This window comes from Rhinatrema bivittatum, chromosome 1, assembly GCF_901001135.1.
Source record: "Rhinatrema bivittatum chromosome 1, aRhiBiv1.1, whole genome shotgun sequence".
In the NCBI taxonomy this organism is placed as follows: domain Eukaryota; kingdom Metazoa; phylum Chordata; class Amphibia; order Gymnophiona; family Rhinatrematidae; genus Rhinatrema; species Rhinatrema bivittatum.
Window position 1 is genome coordinate 421,787,060 of NC_042615.1, and position 21,536 is coordinate 421,808,595.

The 21,536-nt window shown below is 48.4% G+C and overlaps 1 protein-coding gene across 1 annotated transcript in view; it reads right to left on the reverse strand.

Moving 5' to 3' along the window:
- The window catches only part of LOC115080968, a 312,075-nt gene that overhangs the window by 184,753 nt on the left and 105,786 nt on the right, over window positions 1–21,536 (reverse strand). The window contains exons 2-3 of the mRNA XM_029585462.1: window positions 20,832–20,953; window positions 13,426–13,487 (exon numbers count right to left, since the gene is read on the reverse strand). Of these exons, the coding sequence (XP_029441322.1) occupies window positions 13,426–13,487; window positions 20,832–20,953 (184 nt within the window). The remainder of the gene's footprint in view (window positions 1–13,425; window positions 13,488–20,831; window positions 20,954–21,536) is intronic.

Genomic DNA, 21,536 nt, shown 5'->3' on the forward strand with positions numbered 1-21,536 from the left:
TGAAACCCCTTGCACTACCTCTCGTGCTGAAGGAGCACAGCATCTGCTTCTTATCCTTTGGCAACCGAGGAATCTGGGTGTCACCCACCTTATTGGCCATTTTCTCCAGCTAACTCCCAAACAAGAGTGATCCTTTAAAGGGTCATTTAGTAAGACTAGACTTTGAAATTGTATTGGCTGACCAATTCCTGAGCCATAGCTGACGTCTGACCGCTATTACCAAAGCCACTCCTCTGGCCAAAGTGCGGACCAGGTTGCAGCCCACATCTGCCAAAAAGGTGGCTACTGGTTCCATCAATGCCCTGGAATTCATACCAGATTCATTGACTTCTTGAAAGAGAAGTAAGCAAGAGCGAAACACCAGGGAGTAACACAAAGCTATCTGCAAATTCACTGCGATCACTTCAAGGCTTGCTTACAGATGGTCTCAAGCCTTCTATCTTGAGCATCCTTCAATGCTTCTCCCTCTTCCACAAGAATAGTTGTGCACTAGGTGACAGCACACACGAACGCATCCACGTTTGGAAAACCCAACTGCTCCCTTGCAGCTGGATACAAGGGGTACAGTCCTTCCAAGATTCGTCCCCCTTTAAAATTAGCTTCCAGGGCACCCCATTCAAGAACAATCAATTCTTGAATAGCCTCTGTAATAGGAAAGAAACACAAGGCTTTACTCAAAGAAGCCAAAATGGGATCTTTCTTTGGCTCAGACACTGAATCAGTCCCCAGTACTCAGACTGGGCTTAGCAAAATGAGACAGAGACAAGTCTCCTTGAGTCTCCAAACAGTGCTGATACAATTAGAGGGAATGCCAGGCTGAGATGGCCGAATTTGACAAGCAGCACACAAGGCAAGGCACTTAGGCTTCTTTGCTATTGGCGCCATAATAAATCACACACTCTAAACTGACTCTGAGAAGAGTGTGTCCCCGGCTGAGCTTATTGCTTGAAAGGACTGGATGCCCCAAAAATTAGGCATCAAAAATTAAGCGCCCAATATACCACATCAGCTGGATAACCAGTTTCTAGTGCATCCAACTCTTAGGCGCCCTGAAGCGCACCAATGTGCGTCCAACTAGGCGCCTCCAGGTGTACTAACAGGCACTCCGGAAGATATCCTATGTGCACAACTATGCGTCTATATGCGCCCAACTGGAAGTCCAGCTAGATGCACTATTAGACGCACAGCTGGGTGACCAGCCAGGCATTCAGCATGAACCGAAGTCCTGAAGAGGGCAGATTTATGCACTGTAGAAAAGTGAGCGAATGCCACCACAGCCTACCACATGGAAAACTTTGGAGCTTGAGAGTGGGACCTAGCCCAAACAACTGCTCAATTCGCCAGGCTGCCCAAGTTCCCCAATTCCACCGGAGGCAGGAATGGACGTCAGGCTGGCGTGCCGAGTACGAAGACCGGAGGGGAGAAGAAACCCTAACATCGACTTCCCCTCTTTCATTTCTATTTTTTTTTTAACTCTTTACCTGAGCTCAGCCCGTCTTGGCCAAGAATGGAGTCGGACTTCAGCTGTGGGGGGAGAGGGCATGTACCTTCACTGACATGCTCGGCTTCCTACACCCTCTTGCTTTTCAGCTGTTTTTTTTTTTAACAGTTAAGTCCACGCTGGATGAAAACCAGCTACTGGACCAAGGCACTCATCTGAGGGAGAATCTATTAAAATCACCTCAGGAAATCTTGACTGAGGGAGGGACTATAAGGTATCATCACTAAAGAGCGGGGCAATAAACATCTATCCTTCTTTCTCCTTCTATTAAAATTCAATGCAATCCCCAGCAGGGAGATGCACGTCCACGATCTGCTGGAGACAGAAAAAATTAGCACGCTGATGTCAGTGCGGGGCTATATATACCGTGATGTCAGCTTTGCTCTGTCTCCATCTGCTCATAGAGGTACATAACCCACTGGTTCTGGATCCACCTGTCTGAACGCTAAGAAACATGCATATTATATTTACATGCACTCCTTGGTGCCAACCAGAAAATTCTGCAAAAAAGACACTTGGAACTCCTATGCAATTAGACTTTTTGTAATGCATGCTGGATGTGGGCTTAGCCCTCATCAAGCCAGCAATAAACGGAATTACCATTACATATAGTAAACCTCCCATACCAAAACAACTCTAACAACCTCATCTATGAAAAGGCAACACCAAGCATATTACACCAGGCCCTAGAAAACCAATAAAACTCTTATTAGGAATCCAGGCTGCTATAGATCCCTACACAGAAATTGCATGTCAGCAAAATAACTCACCTCAGTCACATATGCAATACACAGAGAGGCCCTGACCAAATATAGAATAAAGAGATCAGAAAGTATGAACAGAAACGTGCTGAGAAGAACTGAATTGGAATCCACAACAAGCCAGCCTCTATATGCGGAGCAACAATGGAAAAACAGAGACAGTACCATTCTTCATAAAACATTAAATAATAAAATCAATCATAATAGTAAAATCATATTCATAAAAAGAATATTTCAAACCAGTTAATGAATACAATATTGAAAATTTCCCAAACACCAATAAAATATTTCAAATCAATGAATAAAAAATCCAATAATTAAAATGTTTATTCCCCCCCCCCCAAAAAAAAATTAAATATTTTGAAAGAGCAGAATCATCAAATTAAACCCAATAATTAAAATAAGGATTAAAAAATCTCCTGCTCTCCATACCTGGGAACTGATTTCCTCTCACCCTGAGACTGTCATGGATTGGGGGAGGTAGGGCCGCACAAATTTTATCTTAAGAACATAAGAACATAAGAAAATTCCATACTGGGTCAGACCAAGGGTCCATCAAGCCCAGCATCCTGTTTCCAACAGTGGCCAATCCAGGCCATAAGAACCTGGCAAGTACCCAAAAACTAAGTCTATTCCATGTAACCATTGCTAATGGCAGTGGCTATTCTCTAAGTGAACTTAATAGCAGGTAATGGACTTCTCCTCCAAGAACTTATCCAATCCTTTTTTAAACACAGCTATACTAACTGCACTAACCACATTCTCTGGCAACAAATTCCAGAGTTTAATTGTGTGTTGAGTAAAAAAGAACTTTCTCCGATTAGTTTTAAATGTGCCCCATGCTAACTTCATGGAGTGCCCCCTAGTCTTTCTACTATCCGAAAGAGTAAATAACCGATTCACATCTACCCGTTCTAGACCTCTCATGATTTTAAACACCTCTATCATATCCCCCCTCAGTTGTCTCTTCTCCAAGCTGAAAAGTCCTAACCTCTTTAGTCTTTCCTCATAGGGGAGTTGTTCCATTCCCCTTATCATTTTGGTAGCCCTTCTCTGTACCTTCTCCATCGCAATTTTATCTTTTTTGAGATGCGGCAACCAGAATTGTACACAGTATTCAAGGTGCGGTCTCACCATGGAGCGATACAGAGGCATTATGACATTTTCCGTTTTATTCACCATTCCTTTTCTAATAATTCCCAACATTCTGTTTGCTTTTTTGACTGCCGCAGCACACTGCACCGACGATTTCAGTGTATTATCCGCTATGACACCTAGATCTCTTTCTTGGGTTGTAGCACCTAATATGGAACCCAACATTGTGTAATTATAGCACGGGTTATTTTTCCCTATATGCATCACCTTGCACTTATCCACATTAAATTTCATCTGCCATTTGGATGCCCAATTTTACAGTCTCACAAGGTCTTCCTGCAATTTATCACAATCTGCTTGTGATTTAACTACTCTGAACAATTTTGTGTCATCTGCAAATTTGATTATCTCACTCGTCGTATTTCTTTGCAAATCATTTATAAATATATTGAACAGTAAGGGTCCCAATATAGATCCCTGAGGCACTCCACTGTCCACTCCCTTCCACTGAGAAAATTGCCCATTTAATCCTACTCTCTGTTTCCTGTCTTTTAGCCAGTTTGCAATCCACGAAAGGACATCGCCACCTATCCCATGACTTTTTACTTTTCCTAGAAGCCTCTCATGAGGAACTTTGTCAAACGCCTCTCTCACTCACATGCACTCTCTCACTCACATGCACAATAACACATTCATTCTCACACACACACTCTCTCTCTCTAATATACATATTCTTCCTCACCCTCACAGATATATTATGTGTATGTGTGTGTGTGTGTGTGTGTATGTGTGCACGCCTATGAGAGCCTATATGTGACACATAGGCTCTCAAAGGCACACAAACATATACAAACACACAAGATCTCACACAGACACATTCACAGGCACACAGGCTCTCACATATACACACTCATACACACATAGACTCAGTCACACACACAGAATCTCATATAGACACACACACACACATGCACACACACAGGCTCCCACTTACTCACACACACATACAAGCTCACACACATACACACATGGTTTCCTATTATTGGGCCGTGATGGGTTGAGTACTACCACGATCCCGCGGGCCTCCTGCTATCTTTGGGCTGTGGTAGGATGAGCTCCACCACAGCCCCTCAGGCCTCCTGCTGTCTTCAGGCCGTGGTGGGATGAGCTCCACCACGGCCCACCAATCTTCCTGCTTGGGGGAGGCAGTGGAAGCTGTGCACGGGCACGCACATGCACATAAATGGAAGACAGGCCTCTCCTTCTAGCTGGCAGCTTGAAGCCTCTCTCTTTCTTTGGCCATTGGTGGGTTAGGCTTCACCGGCAGCCCTGCAGCCTCACCGGCAGTTGCTGGTCCGTTGCCCTCTCAGGTGTGCTGCCCCATACAAATGCATGGTATGCACACCTGGTCGCAGGGAAGATGGTCACACCTTCCCGCTTATGTGAAAAGGTTTTGAATTGGGCCCATTACTCCCGTGTCACAGTTCACCCTGGACGGACTTGAACCCTGGTACTGCTTCAGCAATACTACTAGTGGCCTCAAATGAAGCAAGATGTCAATGCTTACGTGGATTTGTACCCCACCTGTGCACAACAGAAACCTCTGTCGGGCAACTCTGGGGGCTGTTACAGCCATTGCCAGCCCCCAGGGAACCCTGGACTCACTTGTCCATGGATTTCATTGTGGACCTCCCTCTCTCAGATGGCACTACCACAATTTGGGTGGTCATGCATCATTTCTCAAAGATGGCTTACTTTGTGCCACTTCCGGGCCTCCCTTCTGCTCCAGAGTTAGCACGACTCTTTACACTCCATGTATTTTGCCTACACAGCTTGTCTAAGCACATCTTATCCAACTGAGGGGTGCAATTCACCATGAAATACTGACGCTTACTTTATAAAGAATTTGACATCACGCTAGATTTTTTTAATTTAAAACTGTTTATTAATGTTTACAAGCACAAGCGTGTGAAATACATGGTACAGAAACATAACAAGCAATAAATAGAGAGTATTCAACAGGTAATCCAAAATTTTATTGTTTTTTTTTAAACATTTTCTCCCACTATGCTACATACTCCCACCATCCATCTAACCCCCTGTTCAAGGACAATACAGAAATAATACCAAAGCAATGTGCTTCATTACACAACATCCATAACCTACTCCTCTCATGAACCCACACTCAAATCTTGGCATCATGCTAGATTTTACTACGGCCTACCATCCCCAAGGAAACGGGCAGACAGGATACACAAATCGCACACTCAAGACCTTCCTTCAATCCTGTGTCAAGAAGAGCCAGGACAAGTAGGCCACCCTCTTACCTTGGGCCAAATTCTCACACAATATCCACGTTAATGTGGCAACAGGGTCCTTTCCTTTCAAACTATGGGAAGCAACCATTACCACCACTGCCCCTCCCAGTGGCAGTGCCCTCTTCAGCGGCCCAACTGTACCCCCAGGAACTTCAAGAGCTATGGATATGGACCAACACCCTTATCTAAAAGGCTGCTGATAGGGCGAAAAAGACCACAGATACTCACAGAAGACCAGTCTCTCAATTTAGAGTGGGTGAGAAAGTGTGGCTAAATACACACCATATACGACTGAGAGTGTCTTCTATGTGCCTGGCTCCCCACCACATCAGTCACTTCACAATACTTCAGCAAGTCGGACCTATGACATACCAACTGAGATTACCTTCCACGTTGAAAATACATAATATTTTCCATATATCGCTGCTTAAATCTCTGATATTGACTTGGCTCTGTAGGGCAATTCCAAATCTGCAGGAAGTGGTCAGCGATGGTGATCCCATTTATGAAATGGAGGACGTCTTAGACTCCCGCCAGAGATGTAAAAGGATTGAGTATCTCCTTTCTTGGAATGGGTACATATTGGACGAGAGCTCGCAGAAGCCAGCCTCTAACATCCTGGATCACAACCTATTAAAAGACTTCCACATACATCACTCCAAGAAACCCTGAGCCTCAGAGAGAGTGCTTAAGAGGGGGGTACTGTTGCATTTGGCGGATCATGGGAGGAGCCCACAAACCACCGCACTCACTTGACAGACCAGGGCCCTGCAGCCTCATCTCGCTGCCGCCAACATACACTGCCTTCCCGCGCGGCAGGATGCCATTCCTCGAGACATCAGGATGTCACCAATGATCTTCGTGGCTGGATGCCACCAGTGTTCACCCCAGACCCTTCTAAGGCACGAATGCGCCTGATGACAGCTCTTTTAAAGGACCCATGGCAAGAAATGGCCAGCAGTACCCTATGATGATGTCAGGGTACTGCTGGCCTCTGCAACATCACCTCCTCACTTTGGCAACGGGTCTCACTACAGCCTTATAGAATGAGTTACTTCAGCATCTTCAGTTCCTGGTTTTCTCCGTGTCTTCAATTTCTGGTCTTCAGCCCCTGGTCTTAGTTTAGTTTTCAGTTCTTGCTCTGGTCCTATGGTCTTCATCTTGTCAGCTTGTGGTCATTCTTCAGTTCTTCTGTGTGCTTTGCCTTCCTTATGCTCCTCGTCCTCCTGCCTTGCCTACTGCCCTGTCTTCCCTTGGACAGATACCTGCTATTGACCTCGGCATGCTTCCTGGACTTCTCTTGATTTCCACCTGGAACTGACCACTGCCTGTCTAATGGACCTCCCTTGATTGCCAATTGCGACTGACCACTGCCTGACTACAGCACATTCTTAAACGCTGCCTGCCCTGACCCTAGTGTAACAGTCTACCTCTGCCAGGAAGAGGAGTTAGCACTCTGTTGTAAATCTCAGCTCCCCCGAGGGGTGGAGTTAGCAATCTATAGTAAATCTCCTCCTGAAGAGGGGAGGAGTTAGCAATCTGTATCGCTCTACCTCTGCCAGGAGGAGGAGTAGCAATCTGTAACCAATCTGCTAAGGAGTTAGCAATCTGTAATGCATCGCTCCTCTAGGAGGGCAGAGTTAGCAATCTGTCATGCCTCCGCTACGGAGTAGCAATCTGTTATATATATAGGCTGCTGGCAAATCCCAAAGAGAGAGGAGTTATCTATCTATATAATATTTTCATAAACGGAGTTAGTGGTCCGTAATGGTTGGCTCCCACAGGGTGACAGTAGTGTAAGGAATCACCACTTGGAGGGAATGGTGAATCCCTGGGCCGATGGAGATGACAGCGCCCCCAGGAGAAGAGCCTGAGAGGAACCACCGGCTAGGCTGGAATATGAAACAAACACAAATAGTTCTTTATTAGGCTGGAAGCTGAATCACCAGTGGTGGCAGTAGTGAGTCGATGTGTCCGGCAGGGCTGAAGTCCTTCTGATACTGGAATTATAATCTCTGAGTTGCTGAGCTGTAGAGAGAGACTAGAGTAGTGAGTAGACAGTGTAAACTGGATACAAGATGTTACACTCACAATAATAGATGTCTGCAATGGTCTCTATGCCACAGAGAGTCTTCAGTACATTCAGGAACAGGAGCCGTAGATGAGCACTGGTTCCTATAAACAGTCTGTAATAAGAACTCACAATAGCTGTATATGAAATGGCTTCTAGAGTAGAAGAGAGTCTGTAAAGGATTCTAGGAACATGGGCCCTCGTGGAGTGAGTATCGGTTCCTATCTGCAATCTTGCCAATATAACTCACGATCTCCGTACCAGCAATAACGTCTTAGACAGAAGGGAATCTTCAGAGATATAGGAATATAGGCCCTCGTGGAGCGAGTACAGATTCCTATCTGCAATAGAACTCACTGTGTTCACGTCTGCGATCGCTTTCAGGCAATGAGGAGTCTTCCGAGTATTCAGGGACATAGGCCCTCGAGGAGCGAGTACTGGATCCCGTCTTGGCAATCTGAAATCAAGAAGAAAGAGCGGAGCCCCCGTGGAGTGGGTACTCCTGGTAAGTTTGAAAAGGCCGAGCAGTGGAGAAGGATTCCCCTGGCTGACTCGGATCGTTGTTGCAAGTAGCGTGGACTGCCAAAGCAAGTCCATGAGGAGTTCCTTGCTAACTCGTTTGAGGTTAGCAAACAAAAACCTTTTAAATTGAAAATGGATGATGTCACTACCGGGGGACGCCCCCGAGCTTCGCACCCTTGCTGGTACAAAGTCTGGAGCGTGCGCCCTTACGTCATCAGGAACATGGCGGATCCGTAGCGTCAAGCAAGCCCGGGGATACCGGGACCAAGAGGCAGGGAGAAGCCGTGGCTGCATCTGTCCGTCAGAGCCGAAGGGATTCGCCACCAAGGTAGAGAGGGTGGAGCCAGTGGTTGTTCAAGATTGCAAAAAGCAGTTTTGAGATCCACCAAGCAGGTTGGTTGAGCGAGCAGCAAGGGTGTGCGGTTTGGCTCAGGTAGACGCTGAGGCCTACGGTTTATTTTTCCTGTCTGTAGCGTGAGTTATCCACGGCCAGGAATGCTCGTCGGGTGCTGGGGGAGGAAGGGGGTCATGAGCACTGGCTGGACACACACCTGTACCCGCGGGGGGGGGGGGGGGCGTATTACAACGACGACGACTGGGCCCCGTTAAGCTTACAATCAGCAGCGCCGTCTGAGATCAGCCAGTACTTATCTCGCTTCCCCCCGTCGAATGCTGGGACTTGGACTTCCGAGTCTCCTGAAAGCTGTAAAAAAAAAAAAAAATCACAAGTCCCAGCAGTGCAGGCAGTGGTGAAAACTAGGACTGGATCTTCCTGTGCTTGGTGTCAGTGCAGCCTTTCTTGTCCCAGACCTGGGGTGTATAGCAAGCCAGCCGGTTCTGGTTTTGAGACTGTAATGCATAGACATGATTTTTATTTTCCTATGTTTGGCCTACTTCTTAGACCCTTACCTCCCACTTCTCTTATCCCCATTCAGATTTGAGGCTAGTTTTTAACCGGAGTAGATTAGATGGACCTTTATGGTTCTTATCTGCTGCTATATAGGGTCATGGTATCATGGAATTTGTTGCCAGAAGATGTGGTTAGTGTAGCTGGCTTTAAAAAAGGTTTGGATACATTCTTGGAGGAGCAGTCCATTAACTGCTATTAATCAAGTTGACTTAGGGAATGGCTTCTGCTATTACTGGCATCAATAGCATGGAATCTCTGTACCTCCGGCTCGGCCCCCTTCTCAAATGGGCGCCTCAGGGAACCTCGCTTGAGTCAGTAGGGACCCAGGGACCTTTTCCTGGGTGGAATTCTTCAAAGGGCTGCAAACCCTTTGTCCAGGCGAAAGCAGAAGAGCAAGACCTTCCAAACCCTTCTCGGACTACCCCCGAGACGTGCCACATCCGAGCAAGAGCCTCCCCTTAAGGGACACTGACACCTTGGGGGAAGAGCCTGACCGCCTGGAGGAAGGGGAAATCCCTCCAGGGATGGAACTATACCGAACCATGATGCGATGCTTCTCTAAAGACGAGTTACCAGATCTCGGGCCTGCGAGCCTGAAGACGCTGGCCATTCCGGGCGCGAGAATCACAGCGGAGTACTACAGCGGAGTCAAAGATGAACTCAGTTTTGTGTCGGTCTCCGCCAGGCCTCATGCTATTTCCCAATGCTACAACTGATTGACCTGGAATGGAATGCCCCAGAAGCCTGTTTCAAAGGAGGTCAGGCCCTAGGAGCCCTATACCCCCTGGAACCCACAGCCAAAGAACTTCCTGGGTTCCCAAAAGTGGACACAATGATCTGCACTATCTCAAAGCCCACTACCATCCCAGTCGAAGGAGGAGATGCACTCAAGGATGCCCAAGACAGACGTTAGGAATCCATCCTTAACAGTTATTTCATGTCGTAGCAATGACCCTGCAGATCGCTTCCTGCTGCGCCATTTTAACACGTGCCTACTCGCTTCTCTCCAGGGACGCAACCACATCAGTCGAAGCATTAATACCGGCGATATCTTTCCTCACGGATGCGACCTCTGACCTGGTATGCACCTCAGCCAGGGGTGGCTCATCCACAGTGGCAGCCAGAAGGTAGCTTCAGCTCCGAAATTGTCAGCTGACGCGACCTCCAAGACGAACCTCACGGGAATACCCTTTAAAGTATTCCTCCTGTTCTGAAGCAACCTGGAGAAGTTCGCCAACAAATGGGGCGAATTCCCAGTACCTCGGCTACTGGAGGACAGGAACAAAAGAAACCAGTGCTATTCTTCCTTTGCGCTTCTCCCCCTCTCCCTGCAGGCAGGGGTCAGCCTTTTCGGAACAGACACAACAAGAGGGGAGCTGGCTCTGGTACAGGTCTCAGACGCGGCCCAAAATGTCTACCAAAGATGGTAGTGTCTCTAGCGCCTCCTTTTACCCAGATCTACCGCGTCACCTAATTTAATTAGAGAATCGCGCGCACCCGCGAAGGGCCGGTGCGTGCGCCAGGAGAGCGGGCGTTCGTCAGTTCTCCCGTGGACTTTACTGTATCGGCCCGATTATTTGGCTGAATGAAGCCCTTTGATGCCAATATTGAGTAATCCAGCAAGCAGAAACATTTCTGAGTATATTTACCAAGATAACTTTACCAGGACATTAATGTTCCACTAATTACTCCCAGATAAAGTTATCCTAGTAAAGTTATCTGGATAATTTTAGGACAAGTATTTTTTTTTTTTTTTTTACCAAATTTACTCAAGTAAATATGTCTGGGTGGTACTGAAGATCAGTATTGCCTGGACAAAATGAAATCACACCCTGGTGCTGACTCTTCTTACCTGGCTAAATTGTGTGCAAGTAGCAAGATGCCAGACAGAAGGAAATTACATCATAGTACAGTGTGCAAGATCCCTTCAAAATGCCATGCTTATTTATTAAATGCATTTCGAAGACACTACAGGGACAATTGTGATACTACTTGCAGAGCTTGCAGGCCCGGGGATGCATTGTACCTGTGAGCCTGCAAGCTTATTTTCCCTATGGAGGAACTTCCTTGGCAGGGGAATGTGGATACTTTCAAAATCAAATTTCTGTGGGTACTTTCACTGCCCCCCCCCCCCCCCCCCCCCCCCGCTTTCCTGACCGAACCCTCCTCGCCCCATGTATTATTGCTTTAGTTTGTTTCTAGTTCCTGGTGTAATGTCTTTTCAGCAAGTGCATGCAGTAACTGTTACGGAGCCCTAGAAGAGCGGTCCGCTTACCAGGAGATGTGTGTTCTTGGGCCACGGCTCGACCCCAGAGGAACTCCGAAGAGGTGCCGTGGTAGGCGAGGCATGCCCGAGTATGGGCTGGACAGGAGCGAGGATGGACTGAAGACAGATGACTGGAGATACTGACCCTCCTCCAGACCTGCACGCTTCGAAAGACCAACAACGTAATGGTGGTCTTACAAACAGTCCTCCGACCATTCCAAGCCCTTTTGGACCTGCCGCAGGGTACGGCAAGAAGCGGCAGGCCGGATGGAGACCAGGGCAGCAAAGACCGGAACATGGAGATACAGACGAGACTCAGGAACGAGGGTACTTGGATGCACAGACTTGCCATGTCATGGTCCGCGACCAGCCCCACGGGCAGGCTATGTAGGGCACTTCGTGGTGCAATGCCTTGTACCTCACCAGAGTCTTCTGAATACCTAGAATCTTGCCTGAGTCTTCTGAATACCTTGAATCTTTCCTGAGTCTACATCTACAGTACCTTGTTCCTGATTCTTCAGCTCCTCGTACCCTTCCTGCACTGGTCCCGCTCCCGTGGATGTAGGACAGGATGGTCCGTGACCAGATCAGTGGTACTGGCTGTGTAGGGTGCCCTGAGGGATCGTGCCAATGTCCGTATACCTAAGTCTACGTCTAAGTACCTCCTTCCTAAGTCTCGTCTGTGCAATCCAAGTACCTCGGGAACGATCTGGTCACGGACCATCCTGTCCTACATCCACGGGAGCGGGACCAGTGCAGAAAGGGTATGAGGAGCTGAAGAATCAGAAACAAAGTACTGTAGATGTAGACTCAGGAAAGATTCAAGGTATTCAGAAGACCCAGGCAAGATTCTAGGTATTCAGAAGACTCTGGTGAGGTACAAGGCATTGCACCACGAAGTGCCCTACATAGCCCGCCTGTGGGGCTGGTCGCGGACCATGACATGGCACACCAGGAAGAGAGGCACGAAGACACAGGTGTTCAGGATAACAGGACAGGATCACGGACATCAGGATCAGGAGAACAAACATCTGGGCTGGAACACGGATTACGGATCAGGAGACAGACTTTAGTCTTGGATCACGAACATCAGGCAAACATCTGGACTGGAACATAGACTACAGAAACAGCAGGCGGAGATCTGGACTGGAACATGGACATAGGACAAGACGAGGAGCTCCAACGAAGAACAGGGAACACAGGACCTTGAAGAAGAGCTGGTACAAGGACGACTCCTGGAACGAAGGCCAGCAGGATCCCAGGAGTGTCTAACTCCTTGCGAAGGCAAAGCTGGAATGGACGCTGAGCCCTTTTGTAGGGCTGAAGAGGACAACGCCCAGGGAAGGATCAGCAGGGGGCCACACCTGGCTGGCCCTTGAAAAATAGGAGAGAGGCGCATGCCCACACCTTAGGAGAGCTGGAGAAGAGGAGCAGGACAGGCTGGTGGCATCCCCAGCCATGTGGAAGGCCCGAAGGAAGCAAGGCAGACAGGGAGCAGCCCAGCCCTGTAGCTGGAGAGATGGCCACTTGCAGGAGCGGCTTTCAGCTGTGAAGACAGAGCAGGAAGAGACGAAGGAAGGCTGCAGACACCAGCAGGGACGGCCCCCCTGTCGGGACAGGACCCGAGAAGCAGCAGGCACCGGCAGGGACGGCCTCCCTGCCGGTTGAAGACCCCGGCATCGTGGGGACAGCCACAGGGACGGCCCCAGCTGAGTTGGGGAAAGCAGGAGCGACAGCAGCGGTCCCAGCCGCATGGGGAAGCCCCCGACGGCCCGACCCTGCCGCACAGGACCGGCGGCAGCCGGAGAGGAGCCCGACGACGGCGGCACGCTTGCTGTGAAGAAGATAGCGTCAGAGGCCCGACTGGCCGCGTGAGGTGAGAAGCCTGCCCGCGATCACAACAGTAACATACATTTCCTATTGATTTGCCCAATATAAAGCACATGCAGCATAAAGGTGGATAGAATATGATTTTACTCACGTCATCTCTGACTCCATCTTCTATCATTTCAGTAGATTTTATAGGGCGTACTTTGCCACCACCTGGAGGAATAGAAACCTGAATGAATTTCTAATACCTATTTGGGTTTTTTTGTTGTTTAACTATAGTGTTTTCATGCGTTGTTTATAAACAACAGTCATTAGGTACAATATATGAAGTTAGATGCTTTATATATTTATTGATTGATAGACATTTGATATTACGCCTTTTTACACCAGTGGCCTCAAGGTGGATTACAAAGCAATTTTAACTAACAGTCACAGTACATTGGTCAGCTTATCATCAACTGGGAACATGATATGTGTTACGTGCCCTGCCCGTGGACGTCCCACGCACAGGACTGCTCACCTCCGGGCCCCCGTACCAAGTTTCAGCGCTGCCTCCCTCGCGGCCCTAGCTAGCCTAGCGAGGCCGCAGCATCCCACGGTAATGACACCAGGCCTTCTGCGACGCGCCAAGCCTCACGCCTCACGCCAGCGCCATCAACCTGCCTAACCATGCCCCCAGGCGCGCCTGCGCGGACCAGCCGCGCTGAAGTAGGAACTAGGGCAGGGCCTAGCTCCGCGGCGCTTTCTGATTGAACCCCTGATATAAGGAAGTGATTGCCTTCACTTCCTTGCCTTGGCAATCGGGTCGTCTTGTTCCTGAGATTGTCACTGCGTGTTCCTGCTTGCTTATTCCTAGTCTGTTCCAGGATCCTTCGTTCCATATCTGTTCCTGCTTGTCCTGCTTGTTTGTCTGTTCATCTCCCTGGACTTACCTTGGACTGCCTTCTGGTAAAGATCTCAGCTTGTTCCTGACCTGCCTGCCTGCCTGCCGCCTGCCAAAGACCTCAGATTGTTCCTGACCTGCCTGCCGCCTTCCCAAGATCTCTGCTTGTTCTAGACCGTTGGACCTCTGGCTCTTGACCCTTGCTTCGTTGACCACTCCTCAGACTGATACTTGGAATTGACCTTGCTTGCCTGACCACGTCTTAGTTCCTGGCTCTCTTCCTCGCCTTGTCTTCACCATCCCTGTTCTGGCTCTCTCTGCTGCCTCCTGTCTTCAGTCTCGAATGCTACAATGCTCCCCCAGCTCCTGTGGGCACAATGGACTTCCATTCTATTGGAGACCCTGCGAGGCCCACCTAAGTCCAAGCGGCCTGGGTCCCTACGGGCTCCTCCCAAGGGGACCTCGGGCTTCCAGTGGTGAAGCACGACACTGCCTCTGTCTCCCTCAGTGCTCCACCCCCTGGGGCAGTCCCAGTGCTGTTCCAGGACAAGGGTTCCACCCCCGAGCGCAATAGTATGACAGTAGTTCAGTATATCATAGGCGTGTGCATTTGTTTTCGATGTATTGGCAATCCGTAACGTATATGTCCCTATTCGTTGTATTCGTGGGGAAATGAAATGTACCGCGACTCCCCACTAATATAACATATCATCCGTTCCATACGTTTGACAGTGCGTGCTTTTTTTCGCCGCCATTTGCAATCGGAGGATGCCATTTGGGTGTATCCAGAGCCAAAAACCAGCCCTTTCCTGTGAGTCATCAGTGACCTCACAATCCTGTCAGAGTGGGTCGGACAGGTTGGCATGGATACCGGAAGGCAACGTATCAGTGATAACATTTTTTGAAATGCGCTGTCATTCAGTGCTCGGTGACAATTTTCCTGATGACCCAGCACTATATATACTTAAGCACGTGGCGTGCCACACACTTTCTTTGCAGGGGTGGTGTGGGGAGGTGGTCTCTGCGGAAGGTGACTGTACTCAGAGCTAGTCTGAGTTCAGAAATCTGTATTAAATTGCTAGCTAGGCTAGTTACTTAAGAGAAAAAGATATTCTTTATTTGGCTGCAGTGCCAGCTAGCCCTGTTTGTTTTTTAAGCAGTTTATTTAGGTGATCTGAGATGGTCTCTCTGTGCCAGAGAGAGAAGCTGCTAGCAGTGCCATTTTGTTTAATTCACCCTCTGGGCTAGGCAAGGCACTGTGACAGTGGGCACTGGGTAGTTTAGCAGACTCAAGTTTATTATTGGGACAGTCTGTGCAGTGAAATCCCCAGTCTGCCTCTTTTGTAGTTACAAGCAAGCTGTGTGTGTGCACACCACACACATTACATTAGTGCATAGCAAGGCACTGTGACAGTGGGCACTGCATAGTTTAGCAGACTCAAGTTTATTATTGGGCCAGTCTGTGCAGTGAAATCCCCAGTCTGCCTCTTTAGTAGTTACAAGCAAGCTCTGTGTGTGCACCATATTACATTAGTGCATATCAAGGCACTGTGACAGTGGGCAGCCAGTAGGCACTAGGCAGTGACATTAAATCCATAATGTCAGCAAAAGCTAGATGTGGTCGAGTGTTTGGGACTGGCAGAGGAGGCACTTCAAAAGGCAGTAGTGCCAGTCCCCCATTAAAGTTAAAAAGGGACCTGTTGCAATCTAAACTCTGTGGAGGGGCAGACAGTTCCATCTGGAAAAAAATGAAATCTAAACATGATGCATTGCCATCGCCACCACCTGTTTCTGACCCTATAGTTTTGGAGGTGAGGGAAGGGGAAGCTGAGTCATGCCAGACAAAATGTCGACACCCAAAAGCAGCAGTGGGACAGCAGTCTCGACTTAGCGTTGACAATGTAGCGCAGGCATTGTTTGCTTCTGATTCAGATGAACAGTCATCTTGTGTGGGATTTTCATCAGAAACAGAAGAAGTAATAGCTGACGAAGTTTTAGGAGGATCAGTTAGTCCTGTCTTAGCCTCCACTTCAGTGCAGCAGGGTAGAGATGAAACCGATGAGAAGGAGGAAGAGCAGTCAACGCAGGCACAGAGGGTGACCTAGACCCCTGGCATTGCTTCTCAGGGTGCACCCACTACTTCAGCTCCAGTGCCAGCATCCACCCCCAATGCTATAGAGAAGGGAGGATCATGAAAGACATCTGCGATCTGGAGCTACTTTAAAGTGATGGATGACCCGCATTTTGCTCAGTGTAATTACTGTGGCAGGACTATTAGCAGAGGCAAGCAAATGGGACATCTATCTAATTTTGGCATGATGCATCATATGAAGAGGCAACACCCAACAACAGTACTGCTATCTGGGGATGGTGGCAGTACCAGTCAGGGGACCCCTTCCAAGCAGCGTAAAGTGGTTCAAAAGCAGCAGAGTCAGCCCACGTCCTTAGCCCCTTCTAGCAGTCAGGTGGCAGACTAGCAACCCCCTGACATGTTGCAGAAGCGACAACCCACCATGGAGGTAATGGGATGGAGTGTGTAACGCTATCCCGGGGTAGGAGGCAGGCAGCTCAAAAGTTGTAACCAGGAGCATTGGGGAAATGATTGCCCTTGATGACCAGCCCTTGCAGTTAGTGGAGAATGTGGGTTTCAAGCATTTTCTGAAGGTCATCGTTCCAAATTACAAAGTCCCCTCCAGAAACACATTTAGCAGAAAGGTCCTCCCCAGCCTGTACAAGCAGTGTCGCAGTCGCATCCAAGCACTGCTAGCTAAGGCAGAGGGAAGTGTGCATTTCACCTGCAATATCTGGACCGCCATGAATGCTGCATACTCTTACCTCTCCCTAACAGCACACTGGTGGGACCTGGCTGAGGCAGGGGCAGGCAGCAGCTCTATTACTGAACAAGTATCAGGGTGGAGGTGGGCTTTATTGCACACCCACCTGAAGAATCAGGCCCATACCGCAGCCAATATTCTAACATCCATCAGACAGATGCTGGAGGGCTGGCAACTACACCAGCGAGACAGGAATCCTCATGCAGGGTTCTTTGTCACAGACAATGATGCAAACATGGTTAAGGCAATAAACGACGGGCACTTTAAGAACATCTGATGTTTTGCACACACTCTGCACCTGGTAGTGAAGACAACTCTGGGGTTGGATTCCAATGACCAAGAGAATGAATACCTGCATAGGTTAATACAGAAGTGCAGGAACATAGCAGCGCACTTCCACAGAAGTGTGAAGGCGGGCAGGTTCTCCGACAAAAGCAGATTGATTTGGAGATGCCTCACAAGCGTCTCATTCAAGACATTGCCACCTGGTGGAATTCCATCTTTATGATGCTCGAGAGGTTAGTGGAGCTGCAGACACCCCTTCATGAACTTTCTGGTTGTTGTGCTACAGGCTAGAGAGAAAGCAGCTGGCATGAGTGACTCTCAGTCCACACAAGCAAAGGACACATCAGCACAGCTGTCAGCGACATGGTATCTCTCAGAGCCGACACAGAACATGCAGACAGATCCGCTGGCATATTGGGCACACTAGTCCACTGTCTGGCCACACCTAGCCAAAGTGGCTCAGCGATATCTGTCATGTCCACCAACCAGTGTGCCCAGTGAACGTGTCTTTTCAATGACAGGGGATATCATGAGCCCTCACCGCTCAAGGCTGGCAGCAGAGTTGATGGAAATGCTAGTGTTTTTGAAAGTAAACCTGCCTTTGCTTGGGTTTCCAAATTTTCCCTGTGAATGGCAAGATGAATAAAAGCAATTGAAAGCCTTGCAGCAGCTCCAACTGCCTCCTATGCTCCAGATATTGTAAGCACTGCAGCACATGTACCTGACCTGAAACGTTGTGCCTGTCCGTCCACTGTCCAGTCAGTACGTCCCTACAAGGGCCCGACCTGAAACGCTGTGCCTGTCCGTTCACTATTCAGGCCGTACGTCCCTACAAGGGACTGACCTCAAACGCTATGCCTGTCCGTCCACTGTCCAGGCCATACGTCCCTACAAGGGCCTGACCTCAAACGCTGTGCCTGTCTGTCCACTGTCCAGGCCGTACGTCCCTACAAGGGCCTGACCTCTAACGCTGTGCCTGTCCGTCCAGGCCTTATGTCCCTAAGTGGGTTTGACCTCTGACCTTGAATGCTGTGCCTGTCCGTCCAGGCCTTATGTCCCAATGTGGGATTGACCTCTGTCCTCGGCTGCTGTGCCTGTCCGTCCAGGCCTTATGTCCCTAGGTGGGATTGACCTCTGTCCTCGATTGCTTTGCCTGTCCTTCCAGGCCTTATGTCCCTACAAGGATTTGACCTCGATTGCTGTGCCTGTCCATCCAGATCTTATGTCCCTACAAGGGTTTGACCTCGATTGCTGTGCCTATCCATCCAGGCCTTATGTCCCTATAAGGGTTTGACCTAGATTGCTGTGCCTGTTCATCCAGGCCTTATGTCCCTACGTGGGCTTGATCTCTGTCCTCGAATGCTGTGCCTGTCCATCCAGGCCTTATGTCCCTAGGTAGGATTGACCTCTGTCCTCGACTGCTGGACCTGTTCGTCCAGGCCTTATGTCCCTAGGTGGGATTGACCTCTGTCCTCGATTGCTGTGCCTGTCTGGCCAGGACTTATATCCAGTCATAACGGCTGAACCCTCGTTGCAAAGGGAAACCTCAGTCTCTGGCAATTCAAACTAGTAATCCTTCACAGCATGGATCCTTAAATAAAACAAACAGTTTTCTTTAGTTTCAGTGCAGAGAAGAGAACTTCCTCCGTCTTGCTTATGAAGTCATGATCTGTTTACAAATGCTTAAATCCTAACAATTTGTACCACATTACACTCTAGGGGCCAACCCATTCCAGCGAGCCCTTTCCTGCTCAAAGGAAAGGGAACTCTCCCCGGTGTAGCAGCCTATCTCTTAGCACCTGTTGACCCATGTTCAGAATGAGAAAAGAGCTCCAAGGTACTTAGACTGTGGCAAACACAGTGAGACCATGCTCACAGTGAGACCCTGCTTCAGTTTGCCATGCTTTGAAGGCTCGTGTTCCACTCTAGGGGCCAACCCATTCCAAGGAAGCCCTTTCCTGCTCAAAGAAAGGGAACTCTTCCCGGTGTTGCAGCCTATCTCTTAGCACCGGTTGACCCATGATGAACCACTGTTCACATGGCACCCTGCTCCAGGTCACCACGCTTTGAAGGCTCGTTCTCCACTCTAGGGGCCAACCCATTCTGGGGAGCCCTTCCCGGCTCAAAGGAAAGGGAACTCTTCCCGGGTGTAGCCAGCCTGTATCTACCCTCTGACCCATGTTGAACCGCTGTTCACATGCACCCTCCTCCGCCTCAACCTTGAAAATTCTCGTTTGTATTATCTGCTATGTCAACCAGATTTTGAAAGACCAGCGAGAGCTCACTAGACACCAATGGAAACACCCCACTCTAGGGGCGAACCCATTCTAGGGAGCCCTTTCCTGCGCAAAAGAAAAGGAACTTTCCACGGGTGTAGCCAGCCTGTATCTACCTTCTGACCCATGTTGAACCGCTGTTTACATGGTAACCTCCTCTGCCTCGGCCTTGAAAATTCTCGTTTGTATATCTGCTAACTCCACCAGATTTTAAAAGGCCAGCGAGAGCTCACTAGACGCAACGGAAACACCCCACTCTAGGGGCGAACCCATTCTAGGGAGCCCTTTCCTGCACAAAGGAAAGGGAACTCTCCCCAGGTGTAGCCAGCCTGTATCTACCCTCTGCCTCTGTGCCTTGCTGCCATACACCAGATGACTCACTCAACTCCTTGAGGTGTTCTGGCCACTATCATAGTTGCTCAGTGTGTTGGTGCTAGTCTTTCTGCTTGCTATGTTCCCCCTTCATTGTGCTGTAGGATGTTGATGCCACTTGTTTTGCCGCTTTGCCTGTCGTGCTGCCTTCGAGGGTTCATGCATCTGTTATCGGTGCTCTCTTTTGAAGCTATGGTGTGCTTTTGACACTCTCGCTGCTGCTTTGCACCTCTATTAAAGCACTCTTCTTGCCACTCCTGGTACCCTTTTGCCCCTTTAAAGTACCTTAGGCTATTCATGCCACTTTGGTGCCACTATGCCACAATCTAAGTACCTTGGAGCTCTTTTGTTGTTCTGATGATTGCTCCCCAGAAGTTTCATCAAAATTGATAATAAAACCCCAATTCTGCAGCCAAAAATAGGCTGCAAATACTTCCTCCACTGACTTTAATGGGAACCGGAAAACGAATGCACGTATCAATGTATCGGGGGCGCCACTGAACGAATGCAATGTATTTGCCCACCGATGAATACGAATACCGAGCTGCAGGGGAGTGCAGCTGGAATTGCAGAGTTGCAGTCTAACATATTTATATGTCTGTACTTCCCTAACTATTATACAACATGAAATCACCAAGCAGCACTCACTGCAGATCATTTACTACCTTGTGATTTATTCATAGAGTTTCTCCACTAATAATAAACTAATTACAATGAAGTAATCTTCACCTGAAAAACAGAACATGGATTAAGGGGGAGGTTTTAGATAATGATCATAGATAGCAATAATTTTGCTCATCTCTTGCTTCCCAGGGATTGCCGTGATCCTACCATTGCTATGTGTCTGTTCTATGTAGGCACGACATATATTTTCTCTTACTGTCGCACTTAGAATTCTGCTATTTACCTTTCCATTTGGTTTTCAGGTCTCTAAAATGAATAATACTGACAAGGATCAACAGAAGATGAAAAACCACTGCAAGCGATATCGGATAAGCCAAGGAGAACTCCTTAGATAGGAGGGAGCTCCTATGGGGGCAATAGAAAGAATGAATACAAATGTTACTTGACCTGTTGGAAGAAAATAAATATATTATATATATCCTAATATGAGCTATTACAGTTATTACATATTAATCTCATTGGTTATTTTAATATATTTCTATAGCCTAGCTAAGTAATATAAGGGTCCATATAGTGTTGCCAAGTTTCCAAAGTTATTTTAAGAGAGATTTTGGAGCACTTTGAAAGGAAATGAGGGGCATTCCATAAAGCCCATTTGAAGTTCATTGGACCAGATACTTTGTTTTGCAAACAGAAGAAAGAAAATGGCCATTTTTCAATCTAAGGGGCTGATGCAAAAAACTTGCGCCGAAAGTGGGCGCTGTGTATTCAGCACCCGTTTTCATAATGCGCACCCAGGCACCTCTCCTGGGGACGCGATGCAATACTTAAATTAGGGCTCATGCTGTCGAGGAGGTGCTAGGGATGATTGCACGCCCCTAGCGCCTCCTTGACAGCAGAAGCCGGAGAGAGGTCCGCTGTTGGTGGCTGTCCGCCAGTTAAGAAAACGGACGCTGAATTTATCAGCAACCCGTTTTCCTAACCAGCG